This window comes from Onychostoma macrolepis, chromosome 06 (genome assembly GCF_012432095.1).
Source record: "Onychostoma macrolepis isolate SWU-2019 chromosome 06, ASM1243209v1, whole genome shotgun sequence".
Classification (NCBI taxonomy): Eukaryota; Metazoa; Chordata; class Actinopteri; order Cypriniformes; family Cyprinidae; genus Onychostoma; species Onychostoma macrolepis.
This window is the reverse complement of record NC_081160.1, coordinates 33,190,458-33,207,607: the sequence shown is the minus strand read 5'-3', so window position 1 is coordinate 33,207,607 and position 17,150 is coordinate 33,190,458. Positions and strand designations below refer to the sequence as shown.

Below are 17,150 nucleotides of genomic sequence, written 5' to 3'. Positions count from 1 at the left end.
GAGAAAATGCAATCGGACAGAAAACTTAGGAGTCACGTCATTGACCCATTATAAATATGTACATAATTAACAAACAAATAAGTAAATAAAATATGGAAATAAATAATTAAATAATGAATAAACAGGTATATAATGAAACAATTAAATAAGTAAACAAGTAAAAATAATTAATTAATAAATAAGTACAAAATGAAACCGCAAATAAATTAGTAAAACATTAGGGAAATAATGAAATTAATCATTAAATAAATAAGTGCATAATTAAACAAATAAATAAATGAGTAAACAATGGAAATAATTAATAAGTATGTATATAATGGAACTTAACGCAAAACATTAGCTAAATAATCAAATCAATAAGCAAATAATTAACTAACTAACTAAGTGCAAGATTGAACAAATAAGTAAATAAATAAAATAAATAATTCATAAGTACATAAGGAAATGGTTGAATAAGTACACAAATTAGTAAAAAATTAAGTCAATAAACAATGAAAATAATAAAGAAGTGAATAATTAATAAATAAGTACATAATTAAATATTAGACTCGGCTTGCTCTAAACACTAACACAGAGTTTGCTGTCTGCTGGCTCTGATTACCAGGGAAAGCATGAACTAATCACACACACACAGTTAATGCAGTGTAGGTCACAAAAACGCCTGACAAATGCATGAATGTAATGAACAGAGTGCAAGACTTCTGTTAGTGTGTTCACCCGTCTCTCTAGGCCACACACACACACACACACACACACACACACACACACACACACACGGGCAGTGTCCTTCACTGTCGCTGCTGCAGGGACACAGACGTGTACGTGTGTGTGTGTGTGTGTGTGTGTGTGTGTGTGTCCCAGGAGTCACTGCAGTGGCCGAGAACCACCCACTTAGACAGGAAGAGACCATCTGACTGACATGTGACGTGACAAACCACTGATCATCATCACACACTCATTCTGAAATAGACATAACAGAGAATAATCATAACTCTACAATAACAGAAGTGGAAGTCTGGGAGTGATGTACTGATCAAAATGTGACACTTAAATATGTTCAAAGACTTTGAAATTAATGCTTTCTAAAAGAAATGAATGCTTTTATTCATCAAGGACACATTAAAGTGATGAAAAGTGACAGTAAAGACATTTATGTTACAAAAGACTTCTGTTTCAAATAAATGCTGTTCTTTTGAACTTTCTGTTCATCTGTGAATACTAAAAAATAAAATGTGCCACGGTTTGAAAACAGCCCAGCTGTGTTCAACATTGATAATAATCAGAAATGTTTGTTGAGCAGCAAATCAGCATATTAGAATGATTTCTGAAGATCATGTGACACTGAAGACTGCAGTAATGATGCTGAAAATACAGCTGCGCATCACAGAAATAAATTACAGTTTAATCGATATTGACAAAAAAAAAATGATATTTTAAACTAATAATATTTCACAATTTTTACTTTATTTTTTAATTAAATAAATGCAGCCATGGTGAGCAGAAGAGATTTCATTAAACACATTAATAAATCTTAATTATTTAAAACTTAAACTTAAAAATGGTTATAAAGCAGCTTTTAAAATCAACACTTTCTCTTATACATTCATATATATTTCATCTGAAATTGTCATGCTGCAATAAAATAAGTTAATAGAACACAATATTTGTCAACCAGCAAAATGCTTCTTGATTCCATAAAAAACAAATATTCGGCACTTTATAATTTTATTATTATAACACACTGAGAGAGAAAACAGGATGAAACAACAAATAAATGAAACAAGGGTCAGATCTGAACTATTTTGGGAGCCACAGATGACAGATCACACTCTCTCTCTCTCTCTCACACACACACACACACACACACACACACACACAAACAACTCTGTATAGCTATCTTTGTGAGGACATACATTGACACAATGCGATCTCCAGCTCCTGACCCTAACCTTCAGAACTAAGTGCCTCACCCAAACCCTCACCCTAAACCTACCCTTTACCCAATTATAACCTGACCCCTAAAACCAAGTCTTGACCCTCAAACAGGCCTTTAAAGGGGTCCCAGAAAGTGAGGACCGGCCAAAATGTCCTCACTTTACAAGATTGTCCTCACTCCGATGGTCTAAAACTCAAACCGGCCCTCACAAAGATAGCTGTACAAGTGCACACACACACACACACACACACACACACACACACTCTCTCTCTCACACACACACACACACACACTCTCTCTCTCTCTCACACACAGCTGATGGATGTATTGTTTCATCATCTCAGATGTCGTCTGCTCATATCTGCTTTTGCAGTTTAGAAAAAAAGAAAGAAAACATTTCATTTTGCTGATTATTTCTGTTACTTCCTTTCTCTTCAGAGCAAAGAGTCAATTTTACAGATGACTGCTGTCCATCACGCCGGCGCTAGACAACAATCAGCAGAGTAGCGCGGGGTCAGGAACATCGCTCGGATGACACGACTAATGGACGAGCCGCCGCCGCAAATTGCCGTCCGATTGGGCGCAGAATGACACGGGCGTCAGGAGGAGCGAGTGTGAGCGCCGGGCCAAAGGGAGTGACACCAACAATCAGGAGTGTGGAGAGCCAATTTCCCCGAGCGGCCCGCGACATTATGGCACTAATCCAGAGAGACGGAGCACGTCTGCACTTCACCGGTGCATGATGGGCAGTAGACCTGTCGCAATAATCACTATATCGACTTATCGCACAATATGTGACCCTGTACCACAAAACCAGTCATAAGGGTCAATTTTGTGAAATTGAGATTTATGCAAGATCTGAAAGCTGAATAAATGATCTTTCCGTTGATGTATGGTTTGTTAGGATCGGACAATATTTGGCTGAGATACAACTATTTGAAAATCTGGAATCTGAGGGTGCAAAAAAATCTAAATATTGAGAAAATCACCTTTAAAGTTGTTCAAAGGCTAAGTAGGGATTGTATTTTTCAGCAATACCATGCACCCTTAATTTACATAGAAAAGAAGACCAGGGAAAAATCTGTAGATGGAAAAATCTCCACACAAGTGCATTTGTGCATTTTTCTACTTGTTACTTTAAACATTTTCTAACAAAAAGTGCATTTACTTTTTATTCACGTTTTTACGGTATCTAATATTTTGATACTTAATTTCCATGATCTAAATATTCTTAAAAATTAAAAGTTGGAAGTGTGTAGGCCTTCTTGCGTTATTATGCCGTTACATTATGATTATATGTTCAGTGGCATAAAATGGTCTTTAAAATGACAATAATATCACTTATCGCAATTATTTCTGGGGCAATATATCACACAACAAAAAGTTGTTATCATGACAGGTCTACTGGGAAGGTTACTTTGGTTACTGTAACCTATGTAATTACAAGTTACACTGTACCAAATGACGGTAAAAGACTGTAAAAATGCTACAGTAAAAAACCTATTCATTGGTAAATGGTAAATTCCCCTACTATATACGGTGAAAACCTGTATCTGTATGTGTACAAACACATCTCTTCCATCTTTATCTGACCCTCTAATTCTAGCACTCTCTATTCTAATTCTATTCTCTTTTTAGACTTGCATTCTATTCATTTACTAACTGCTTGTTTTCTATTAAAAAAACAACTAACACTAGATTTGTTATCCTTTTTGGATTCTATTTGTTTTCTTTTTATTTATTATACAATTAATGAAAAAGCAAAAATTCTATCAGTTTCTATTCTATCAGTTTCCTTTTTATTTATTATATAATTAAGAAAAACCGTGCTACGTGTACTGTGTTAAGCTAACTGAGACTTGTTATAGACTTGCTTCCATTGTCCTCATTTGTAAGTCGCTTTGGATAAAAGTGTCTGTTAAATAACTCAATGTAAATGTAAATATTGGACATTACATGTACTTTTACAGTAGTATCCCGTTTTTGGAAGAGGTACAGATTTCGGTACTTCCATAGGTTGCTATATTAACATTATATCAGTTAACAAAATTACTGTATTTAAATGTAAATTTAAGTTAAATCTGTAAAACCTAAAATGTTGCTACCGTATTTTTTACAGTAAAAATTCTGGCAACCACAGCTGCTGTTTTTTTGTACTGTAAATTAAATTTTTTTCAGTGTACCCTATCTAAAATGTAATAAGTAATGTAACTATTTCAATTTAATCATTTTAAAACATGTAAAGCAGGGTTAATCTTAACAGCAGTACTCAACACTGATTACTGTCATTTTCGAAATCCTTCATCACTTGAATTAAGATTATAATAATTAAATTTTAAAGCACAGCCACCACAAAATCAGACTTACTTTGAGATCATTCTGAGGTTAAATACAGATTTAAAACCACAACAAGAAATAGTTTAATAGCTATGATATTTCTGAAATCATATTTTTATGACAGGAAGCACAGGCATCCAACAATGCCTTGGAAAAAAAGAGTTAATTAAAAATAAATAAATAAATAAAGCATATACATAAACCCAAACAGGAAATAAAACAGTTATGGAATAAGCATGTGTCCTAAACTCCTGAAACATTGGTGTCTCATATTTTAAAGCAGTCAATGCAATTAATGAAATAAATCAATTAAATATGTGAGGGTGTGTGAAAAAAATTAATATCGTTAACATTTTCATAAGTAACTAATTTAATTACAATTACTTTTATTTTGTAATTAGATTATGCAATTTAGTAACATGTAACTAGTGACTCCCCAACACTGATGATGGGACACTTCTGCGCTCGTCGAGGTGAAAGAGCGGGAAACTTTGCGCCATACGCTGGAATATTTCACTATGAGAAAGCAATTTAATATGTATCTAGATTAAGGCGCCGGCGCTGGATTTGAGAGTCGAGATCTGCCAGTGAACCCCGGAAAGCTTCAAACCGGGACTCTAGTGGCTAAAAATAGAGATGAAAGTATTAAAAATATATCCTGATCAATTATTAAGCATGCCTGAATATATAGGCGACAATCTGAATATGAAAATAAGCTTCAGATATGAGAGCCGGTCGCTCAATCATCTGTGTGTGTCGCTTTTATTGTAACTTCAGACTGAGAATCAAGAAGAGGTTCACTGTCCATTTGTTAAAACCTGCTGGAACTAAATGATTCTCATGGATCTTCAGAACACTTGAAATACTGTGATTGTTTCCTGAATCTACAGCAAAATAAAACTGTGTTTCAGTGAGTTTTCTGTGTGATCTGACTGTGATGGAAGATTAAGACTGGACACAAAAACATTAAACACGTCTCTCTATCGTGTTTTTATCGCAAGCAAAAAGCACACAGCGTGAGCAGCGCAGTCTGATTCACACATGACTCTTCAGAATGAATCAGTTAACTCATGAGTTTGAATCAGCTCAGTGAATCATTCAGAGTGATTCTTGACTCAAAGAATCTCAGTCACATCCATCTCCAAATAAGGGTTAGATTAGGTTAAGTGTTAGGATTCATATTCCAGAGTTATTATTTTTAAATAAAATTAAAACCATATTAAATAAAAAAAATTTTGTAACTTGAAATAGTTTTAACCGAAATAAAAATGTAAACTTTTATTTTCACTAGTTGCCAAGGTATTTTTTATTTAGTTTAACTTGATGTACTAAAAAAAAATAAACTATCAAAAAAAAAAAAAAAATACTACAGTACATAAATATATATATTAAAACATTAAAAAAAAAACTAAAAATACACCATACATGGGCATTTTTTGTATTCTTTGTAATGGCATTTTTTCTAACTTTATTAAAAGCACGTCATATGTCAAATTAAAAAATATAAATATTTATAAGCTTTTCCAAAATTTCTAATAAAAGAATAAGAACAGAATTAGTTTCCACTACAAAGGTCGCACAGACGAACATAAAAGTGCCATGTAGGTAAATTTACAGACATTTACAGAGGTGGCATGGATGTATTAAATTCATAATGTTTTGAGATTAATGTTTTAAATATACAATTTTCAATATAGAACTATTGCTCGATTTAAGTGATTTAAATAACTGAAATGATACAAAAACTGCCAGCAGGTGGCAGTAAGTCACTGATTTTAATCGCTGAATCATTCATTCAATTGATTCATTATAATCAACAAAGCTCTCTGCAGCCTCTTTGTTTTGATTGTGTTGTGTTTAAAACACAGTGGTTGCCTCTAATTTCAAAAGGAGCACAGACAAAGCCTTAGTTTGTTTATATGAGATTTCTTTCATTTGTGTTGATTGGGGTTTGTTTTAAAATTTCAATTTAGTTTTGTTGTTTGACATTTATATTTTACAAGAAATGTGCAGCATTTTGTCTGACAATTAATAAACGGACACCTTTTCATTTCTAAGTTTTTCCTTTTCTTTTGAGAAAATCATATGAAAAATATTTCAAAACCGATTTAGCCTCAACTAGCTGAAAGAACTGTTGCTAATAAATAGAACAAAGACTTGAGACGTGACTTGGACCTCAGAGACTTGTGAACATGTCTGCAACAATGCAAAAATATGCAAGCAGAAATCTTTGACGCTCCCCTGAGTGCAAACACAAATGCAACTGAAATGGTCGCACTATAGAGCCCTGCTGCACCTCCATAGTATTTCTGTAAGCTTACTGGATAGCCAACACAAAGGAACACACCAGTCAAAACCTAAACCCACTGCATCAGATGACTGCTTGACTAGTCTCACATCACTTTTTCAACCCATCTGAATAAACCAGAGTGCAGGGGTCTGTTACCATAGTAACTCACCAGCACATGGAAAGCATGCACAACTACACAATAAAGACGACGAGCCGCTGATCCGAGAGCAGTGTGAGACAGTTCCAGACCAGAAGACACAAACTGAACCAGTTCTGATGATGTGCATCACATACATGTGCTTTAAAGCCTTCAAAAACCACTTCTTTGACTTCCTGTGATCAACTGAATTCTTCACCTGCAGGAATGAGAGGTGTGGACTCAAAGCTCGCGTCTGATTGGCTGTTCAGAACATGAGCTTTGGCATATTATGTAAAACAACAGCAGGTTAATTATTGAGTGGTTGGTTACCGCTGCTTATGAAAGACAACTGATAAGATCAAACCCCAATAAATGAAAGTGTGACCCTTCATAAACCTGCGCTGCGTTCAGAACAAGCCGGAATAATTTAAAAAACACCACTATTTCTGTCCTGTTTGGCAGTAACAACAAAACAATGTTTAAACATCCTTAAAACAAGTTACATTTACTCAAGAAGCAAAGCTGTGTAAAGATATGACAGTTTTCAGAGAATATAGCCTACTACGTTTGTTTTTACACTATTCTTTTTACTTGTTTAAAATAGCTTTTTATTTTTAATAGCTACCGTTTTAAGCAACACACCCTTTAACATCACAACAGTTTGTTTATATGCTTATTTATATGCTGTTAAAAGAGATGTTATAATGAAAAAAAAAAAAAAAAGAAATGAAATAACACCATCAGATTCACAGCAGAGTTTTGTTGCAATAAATTATTTATAAAAAAAAATAACCCAAAACAACTTGTGCTGCATTAAATATTTTTATTTTATTGGTTCATGCAGTTCTTAGGAACATGCCAGTACCAACAAAAGAGGTTTAAACTTCCTTAAAATGATTTATACTTAAGAAAAAGTGTGTATGGCTAGTTTTAAGAGAATACTAACCATTTATTCTCACTCCTTTGTTTTCTAACTCAGGTTTAAAAATTGATTTTTTCAACATTTTTAGTAAAGCATTTTGGTAATGTTATGCTTAAAAGCAAGAATTTATAAAAAAAAAAAAAATGTTTACTGGAAAACAAGACAAAAGATCGATAAAGAAAAGGATTCTTTGGTGCAACAACACTTGAACAATCAATATCATACACTTCAGACCTCGATTGTAAAACCCTTTCTACAGAACGGGAGCAGCTACTAACTAATGCCCTTCACTAAATCAAGTTAATTCAGTCATCAGATCACAGACAAAAGATGCATTTGTTTCATATTCAGAAGCACGTTTAACTCATTCCCTCAACAGCAAAAGCATGAAAGCACGTGAATCACAGACGTAATGAGAGACATGCGACTGACGAACCACACACACTTTAACGTGCTACTACGGTATCAGACGGGAATACCATGGTACTCTGTTGCCAGAGGTTTATTAACAAACAATCTACTGTAGTTTAATAAAAGCATGCCGTCACGCATCAAAACAGCAACTCTGAGGTGAATAGCGTCTGTTTAACAGCTTGCAAATGTTAAAACTTTGAAAAATAAAAATGAGCAGGTTTAATCAGTATTATTAGCTGACTGTAAGAGTCAGGGTTATTGTGCTGAACTTTGCACTGAAACACACAAACTCAGCAGAAAAGATCAAACACATTCAGATGCAAAAGACTGTTTATTTCACAATACAGACTTCTGTCTTGCAATTATGAAAAATCTCTCAGAATTGCAAAATATAAATTCAGAATTTCTTTCTTTCTTGCAAATTCATTTTTTCCCCTTTTTGTTCCATCTGATAAATCAAACAAAGAGTTAACAGCGACTTTTTCACTCACAATTCTGACTTTTTTCTCAGAATTAAGAGTTTAGCTGCATCTTGCAATTGTTTTTTCTTCATTTTGTTCCATCTGATAATCAAACATAAAGAGTTAACAGCGACTTTTTTTTATCTCACATTTCTGTTTAAATCTCACGATTCTGAAAAGAACTGAAAAAAAGCAATAAAGTAGCAATTATCTTTTCAAAAAAAAAAAAAAAAAAAAAATTCCAATGGCAGAAACAGGCTTCCATAGATATCAGATGTAAAAACATAGGTTAAAGCATGCAATTTAGTAAATAAAGCACTGCATGCAGATGTGTTAAAATGCATGTGTGTGAGTGTGAGAGGAATCATGCAGAAACACCTCACGAGCGGTTGCATCATCTAACCAGTATAACCAGACTAGTTAACACAGATCTGCTGAAGCACCAAACACTGAAGACATCTCAGAGCTGACAGCTCACAAATCCAAACATTCAAAACTGTCAAAGGTTGTCATGCAACTGGAAAGTTGTAGTTTGTTAAACTTCTGCTGGACTACAAAACTACAGAGACGCTTTTAAACATCAGTTCTTTTAAAAAGCAAGAACACCTGATGTAGAGACTATAATCACGCAGACTCAGATCAGACTCTCGTGCCACGTCAATCGCGACTCAATAACACACTCATGCATGTAACATCTGCATCGACACAAAACGCTTCTGATGCATATTTTATCATGCATGCACACTGATGAATGTTATCGCTGTTTTGATGTGATCAAGCGATCATGACGCGAGCTCTTCGTTCGCTTTCGCGTTATTATGCGCTATACTGCGGCCACGCGTGTATAAACTCACCCTGATTAGTTGCCTCAATGTCAGTGTTAACATGGTAAAGCGACCCAACTTCTCCGGTTCCAGAAGGTTTTTGCGTTCGCACGTTTTTCGTCCGTCGCCTAAATGACAGCAGCGGATTGACGATAAGCGCGAGTGCTCATGGGAAATGTAGTCCTGTCACAGAAGCGGCAGCTGCGCAGTCGACGCTGGCCTACAAACTGACGTCATGACTTACATAAAGCCTGGGAAATGAAGTGTTGCTTACATCTCATTTTATCTGTCATTTTATGCTTTTCAGAAAAACTAGAGCTGATTGGATTAGATTTTATGATTTGAAAGAATTTATTTCAGTATCACTGAGATACTATTAGGCCTATATATATATATATATATATATATTTTTTTTTTATAAATATTTAATTAATTAATTAATTATTATTATTTTAATTATAATTATTATTTTAATTATAGACCAATAATTATTTAATTCTCTCAGAGAGAAATTTACAGTAAATTGTGGAAATGAATGTTTGCAATTGCAGTACGTCATTGCATCATGGCATTAATTAAATATAGTACAGTTTTTTATTTCAAAATTGTAAATAAAACAGATTTTTAAATGATACACCTTTTTTTCCCCCAGTGTAATTGCATTTATTTACATATGTGTTCATAGTAATATATAAGCTATCACAAGTTTAACATGAGAAGAGGAGAGATCGTAATGATGAACTATCATATATAAATATATAGTCACTTTTGTTTTTATCTTTAATTTTGCTACTGAAATGTTCTTATTTCAAAATAATCTCACAGGAAAAAATACCCCAAAAATCCCACTCCATGAACACAAACACAACACATACTTACCGTAAATAACAGTCAGCAATTAACAGTGCTTCTAAAAGAGCTCAGATGTCACTCGACGACCCTGATTGTGTAGAAAATGCACTTTTTACACTATGCACAATAATTTACCATGGTAAAGTGACCTTACAACAGAAGAAGTGTCAGCACATTTCTTAAAGCATCATCATCATAATCATAAATCACTTGATAATAACAGCAGGTCAGACCGGTTAGATTTAATTATTTATTTGTGATACATTATTTACACACAATTTTCCCCATGTATGCTATACACATCATCAAGCAAGACTTTATCATATCTCTGATATTCACAGACTGATCGGTGTCCAAAAATAAAGAAAGACGCTTCCTTTTGGTGCTTGACTTTAAAAACAAGAAAAGGAGAATAAAACGGGAATCATTTCATCTGTGTGTCTCTTCAAGCTTTATTCAGAGCTAGTAAATAGATAAGCTATGTCTTTAATTTCATTATATATATATATATATATAAAGGTAATTCATACGGGGGGTGGATAACATTCTGTTAAATACATTCATTTGGATCTGTTCGTTATTTCCTGCAGGTTTTTGCTCAGTGTTTTGAACATTAAACCTGGTTTTCCATCTATAACGACTCAAATAGTCTGGTTTTCCTCAAAGCTTTGGAGCTTCTGCTGATGAATCTGCACATCTTCAAAATAAAGGTTCTTTATTGGAATCAATGGCTTCATGAAGAGCCTTTAACATCAATGTTCTTTATAGTGGAAAAAGCTTCTTTAAATCATCTTCAAACTAAGAACCGATCACTTAAAAGAACCAAAAATGGTTCTTTACTCCTAAAAATAAAGGTTCGTTATTGGCATTGATGGTTTCATGAAGAACCTTTAACATGCATGAAAGCTTTCTATTTTTTTAATGCTCTTCAATCTAAGAAAAATTGGTTGTTTTAAGATCTGATCGGGTTCTTCGAGGAACCAAAAACGGTTCTTTACTGTTAAAAATAAAGGTTCTTTATTGGAATCAATGGCTCCATTAATGCCTTTAACATCCATGTTCTTTGTAGCTTCCTTAAATCATTAAAAAAAAAAAGAAATGTTCGCTGAAAGCTTCTTTGAGGAACCAAAAATTGTTTTTCTAAGGCATTGCTGCAAAAAAAACCTTTTGGAACCTTTATTTTTACGAGTTTAAGGGAAAAATCTTACAGGTTTTGCTTCACTTCTCAAATTTACCCAGATTTTGTTAATCATAATCATATTTTGTGTATGCATCTTGAAGTCAAAACTAAATCATGTTCCTGAACGATTCATCGTTGCACGTCATTCTAAAGAAAATAAACGTTTGTCATCATCACCTTCCTTCTTGACTGACATCAAAAATCTATATTTTTCATCCATTCAATATTTTCATCATCATCCAAGCTAGTGAAGTCCGATCTGAACTACCGGCCTCGAGTTCGTGAAACCCTGATCAGACCATTAGAGACCAGATCTGAGCTGGTTTTTGTCTCCATTCTGAAAGACATAAGCAGGATCAGTAGAAAAACGACACGTTCCCTGTCAGTCGACGGACGAAAACGGACCAAAGCATAAAGAAACCAATTTTAAGAGCTGAAGGGATTCGGGCGGTTCTTTCTAGATGTGACCCTGGACCACAAAACCAGTCATACGGGTCAGTTTTCTGAAATTGAGATTTATGCATCATCTGAAAGATGAATAAATAAGCTTTCAATTGATTTGTTAGAAAATAACAATATTTGTCTGAGATGCAACTATTTGAAAATCTGGAATCTGAGGGTGCAAAAAAATCTAAATATTGAGAAAATCACCTTTAAAGTTGTTCAAATGAAGTTCTTAGCAATGCATATTACTAATCATATATGATAGGATAGGGTAGGAAATTTACTAAATATCTTCATGGAACGTGATCTTTACTTACAGTTTTTTTTTTTAACTGCTTGCACACATTTTCAAAACTTTGCCTGTTTTTTTTTTCTTTTTCAAAACATTACACACAAATCCAAGAATTGAAATGTAAAATGCCTTTAAATCTCTTGCACTGCATTCAAAATATCACAAACACATCTCAAAAGCAAACATTTGCATATTAAATAATATGAATTCCTGTGTGTTGTGTTTCGCAAAAAGTGTTTTATGAAATTGAAAACTGAGTCAAAGGCTGATAATCAGTGTCTGGTTTTGCAGATTTGGTGTGTGTTTCTGCTGTTTGAGTGACATCTTTCAGAAACTGTGTGACAAAGAAAGATTCTGTGTGTAAGCAGTTGAAAAAAACTGTAATATCCTAATGATTTTTGGCATAAAACAAAAATGGATAATTTTGAGCCATACAATGTATTGTTGGCTATTGCTACAAATAAACATGTGCTACACTGTAAAAAATAAATCTGTAAAATAACAGAAAAAATACTGGCAGCTCATTACACACGACATTATCCACACTGTAAAAAAAAAAATTAATTGAATTTACTAAATTTTGTTTAAGGTAAGTGTTTGCAATCAATTTATTTGAGCTACATTTAAATAAACAAATTTAGTTGACTAACTTTCAGCATTTTTTAAAATTTTTATTAAATGCAGCTAAAATAAATTGTTTGCAACCACTTAACTTAAAAAAAATTGTATCATTTTTTTCAGTGCATTACTGTAATTTTACGGACATTTCTGTTAACTCATGCAATGAAGTGTAAAATTCAAAATACTGGTAAAACACCTGTAAAAAATAAATACGGAAAAATTCCTTCAAATTATACAGTGCCCTATTTTTACACTGCAAAAAATGCTTTTCTTACTTAGATTTTTTTTTGTCTTGTTTCCAGCCAAAATATCTAAAAATTAAATTAAGAAGGATTTTCTAGACAAGTAAAAATTATTGTCGTTTTCAGAAAAAAAAAAAACATGTCAAGTTTTGCTTGAAACAAGCAAAATAATCTGCCAATGGGGTAAAATAATAATAAAATAATCTTGTTTTCTGTTTGAAATAAGATTATAATGCTTGTTCTAAGCAACAAGATAAAAAATCTAAGTAAGAAAAGCATTTTTTGCAGTGTATATACTTATGACTGGTTTTGTGCTCCAGCTACACTCTTAAAAATAAAGGTGCTTGAAAGGTTCTTCACAGCGATGCCACAGAAGAACCAATTTTGGTTCCACAAAGAACCATTCAGTCTAAGAACCATCTCTTTATAATCTGAAGAACCTTCCTTCACCGCACAGAACCAGAAACAGAAAGGTTTTTCAGATGTTTAGACAAAAGTTAAGACAAAAATGGCATCGTGAAGCGCCTTTATTTTTAAGAGCGAGGGTCACATATACAAATAAAACGTAGATGGAAAATGCCTCCTCATCCGAAATACGGATGTTCGCTCTGAAAGTTGTAGTCCGGACAGACCTTCTGCACCAGCTTGTAGTCGATGCTAAAGAAGGAGATGAAGATGCAGATGACTTTGAAGGGTTTAGCGCAGAGCCAGGACGAATGCGACTGGGTGTTTTCAGTGAAGCAGGTCTGGGATGGATCGTAAAGGCAGGGTTTGGGCTTCTTCGAGCGATCCGTCTTCTCGTATTCGACGCGACAGTTGAAGGTTTTGACTTCTTTGGGGTCGATGGTGGACTGATGCGGCTGGTGGATCTGGATCTCCGATTGAAGCGGGTTCTGGAGAACCTCGAACTCCACGATTTTGGACGGAGGAACGATGCTCACCGAAACATTCCCGAGACTGGAGGAGTTGTGGCGGAAGTAGACTGTAAACGTCCCGTTGACGTGGTCCACGATCTTCCCCGTCACCAGAAGACTAAACTTGAGCGTCTTGACGTTGAAGTAGAAGTCGCCCCAGCCGAAGATCTTCTTGGTCTTCATGGAGGTTTTGAGGGAGGGTTTGCGTTTGGGACGGTAGCCCGTCTGGTCCAGGAGCTGAGACTGGTTTCGCACCCATTCGTAGGGGTTCTGGAAGCTGAAGATGGGCGGTTTGGGCTTCGTTGGTGTGTGGTCCAGGGTGGAGAATATCCTGGAGGTCTGGTAGGGAGGTTTAACGCCGCCTGACGGAGCGGGAACGCCGTATGGGAGGCTCTTGAAGACTGAGCCGGATTGTCCTTGCTCCAGGTAATCCAGAGATTTGCCCACCTGTTTCTCCAAGCCATGCACCTGCACACACACACACACACACACACACACACACACACACAGAGAGAGAGAGAGATGTCAGAATTAAAAAACAAACAAAAAAAACACACACAAACATTTGATTTAATTAGGACTGTAATTCAGCATCATTCAATATTTTGTTAAATATTAAACTTTTAAATATTTAAAAGAACACTGAAAAAATATTTAATTATATTTAAACATTCCAATATTTAAATAATTAAATATTTGTTAAAAACTATTAAAATAAACAAATATTTATTTGCAAATATGATAATTAGGACTCATTCAGCTTCATTAGATTTTTAGTTAAATAAAAATATATTTAAAAAAAAAACATGTTTTTTAAAAACGTCTTTAAAAATAATCAGTGCAATTCTTAGTTATTTTACAATTCTGTCTTTTTCTTGCAATTCTGACTTTTTTCTTGCGATACTGAATTTTTCCTTGTGATTCTGAGTTTATATCTCACAATTCTGACTTTTTTCTCACAATTCTGACTTTTTCTCACAATTCTGACTTTTTTCTCACAATTCTGACTTTTTTCTCTTGCGATTCTGAATTTTTTTCTTGCAATTGCAAAATTAAATCTAACACTACAGACTTTTCTTCTAATCGGTGCAAAATTTGAATTTGAAAAAAGAAATATGGTAAAAGTGATGACTGTAAGACTTGATTCAATTTTAGTTAAATAAATAGATTTACATTTACATATCTATATGTAATAATACTAAAAAAATAAAAATACATTTACATTTAGTCATTTATGGAGACACACATGGAGACGTCTGCATTTAAACAAAAACAAACACAAACATTTGATTTAATTAGGACTGTAATTCAGCATCATTCGATATTTTGTTAAATATGACACTTTTAAATATTTAAAAGAAAATAAATGTAAAAAAATTATATTTAAACATTTCAATATTTAAATAATTAAATATTTGTTAAAAAATTGTTTAAAATGATTTTAAAATGGGTAAATGTGATAATTAGGATGCATTCAGCTTCATTTGAGTTTTTAAAAATATATATTTAAACATTTAATTATAATAAATATTTTTAAAAAGTCTTTAAAAATAACCAATGCAAATATTTGAATTTGAAAAAAGAAATATGATAATTGTAAGACTACGTATCTATATTTAACACTAAAAATTACATAAAATATACAAATATTTAATTATATTTAAATATTTAAATACTATAATTCAATATTCTTTAAAAGTCTTTAAAAATAACAAACACAAACATCTGACTTTAAAATAAGAAATATGATGATGATCGCAAGACTAATTAAGCTTGATTTGATTTTCAGTCTAAAAGACATTTAAATATCTAAATATAATACTTAAAACATAAAAATAACTATAACATATTTAATTACATTTAAACATTTCAAAACGTTAAGACAGTAATTAAATATAAAAATCTCTTTAAAAATAACAAACACAAATACTTGACTTTAGTCAGACATTTAAATATATAAATATAATACTTTAAGATGAAACAATAATTATAAATATATTTAATTATATTTAAAATTTATAACAATATTTCATTATATTTAAACATTTAACATATAATAATTAAATATCTGACACATTTTTAAAGTCTTTAAAATGAAAAACAAACATACAGTATGTCTAAGAAATATGATAAAGATGACAACTGTAGTCAGGTTGAGTGCAGTGCATTGTGGGATACAGTGTTCTGGTGGACATTTTCAGCATCCGAACATTTCCTCATGGATAAGATTAAACCATGTGCTACAGTTTTGTTTTATAAGTCTAATATAAATATTTTTCCAAATAACATACAAAAAATATAATGCAATCTTATGGAAAAACACGAATCAATAATAAATCAGCAGTGCATTGATTCTGTGATGTGATTAGTCCTGATGGATTCAATATTAATTGCTGAAGACAGAAACACAGAATAATTAAACACCCAAAACACAATTGGATTTTGCACATGTACTATTAGAGTGAAGAAATGATTATCAATGACTCAAGAAAAGCACATTTACTGTAATCAGCGTGAACACCGGATCAATAACACAAATCTAGAGCGTTCTACAGAGAGCCAATCATTCTAGAGCAATGTTCATAATTCATATGCTGTCTCTCGCCCATCTCTCCGGGACATTTCTATTTTTACAGCTCATTTCATGTTGTTGTCGCTGCTCTATTTACAGTGAAGTGAGCTGCAGATCTGTTCTCGTGTCACTTCTGCTCTGTTCGCTTCTCGTCTTCAGTCCGAGTGTGTGATTATTAATAAAGACTGATTGACTGGAAACATAGACACTTCTACGCTTAAATATCTGACGTCATTCTGTTCTCATCATCAGACACACAGTGGCACATACTAGAAAACAATCAAGAACAGGTCAGGAAAACCTGTGCGCACACACACACACACACACACACACACACACACACACACACACACACACACAGACACAGACACAGACACAGACACAGACACAGACACACACACTCACACACACACACACGCACACACACTCACACACACTCACACACACACACACACACACACAGGAGACTACAGGCATTTTTAGATAAAAAAAACACCATTTAGTATGTTTTTTAAGCCTTTTGAATTACGGGGACATAGGCAGCGTCCTCATAAACCACCTTCACGTTGTAATACCTCTGTCATACCCATGTTATTATACACATTTTGTCCCCGTAAACCACAAAAACCAGTACACACACACACACACACACACACACACACACACACACACTCAATAAACACAGAATAAAAAATGCCATGGAATAAAAA

The 17,150-nt window shown here is 33.5% G+C and overlaps 2 protein-coding genes across 2 annotated transcripts in view; both read right to left on the bottom strand.

Annotated features, from left to right (window-relative positions):
- Window positions 1-9,486, bottom strand: part of shmt2 (serine hydroxymethyltransferase 2 (mitochondrial)) — a 38,648-nt gene extending 29,162 nt beyond the window's left edge. The window contains exon 1 of the mRNA XM_058779464.1: window positions 9,354-9,486. Within this exon, the coding sequence (XP_058635447.1) occupies window positions 9,354-9,386 (33 nt within the window). The 5' untranslated portion in view covers window positions 9,387-9,486. The remainder of the gene's footprint in view (window positions 1-9,353) is intronic.
- Window positions 9,487-13,161: 3,675 nt separating this feature from the next.
- Window positions 13,162-17,150, bottom strand: part of LOC131542594 (neurexophilin-2) — a 61,030-nt gene continuing 57,041 nt past the window's right edge. Inside the window, exon 2 of the mRNA XM_058779437.1 lies at window positions 13,162-14,336. Coding sequence (XP_058635420.1) covers window positions 13,539-14,336 — 798 coding nt within the window. The 3' untranslated portion in view covers window positions 13,162-13,538. The remainder of the gene's footprint in view (window positions 14,337-17,150) is intronic.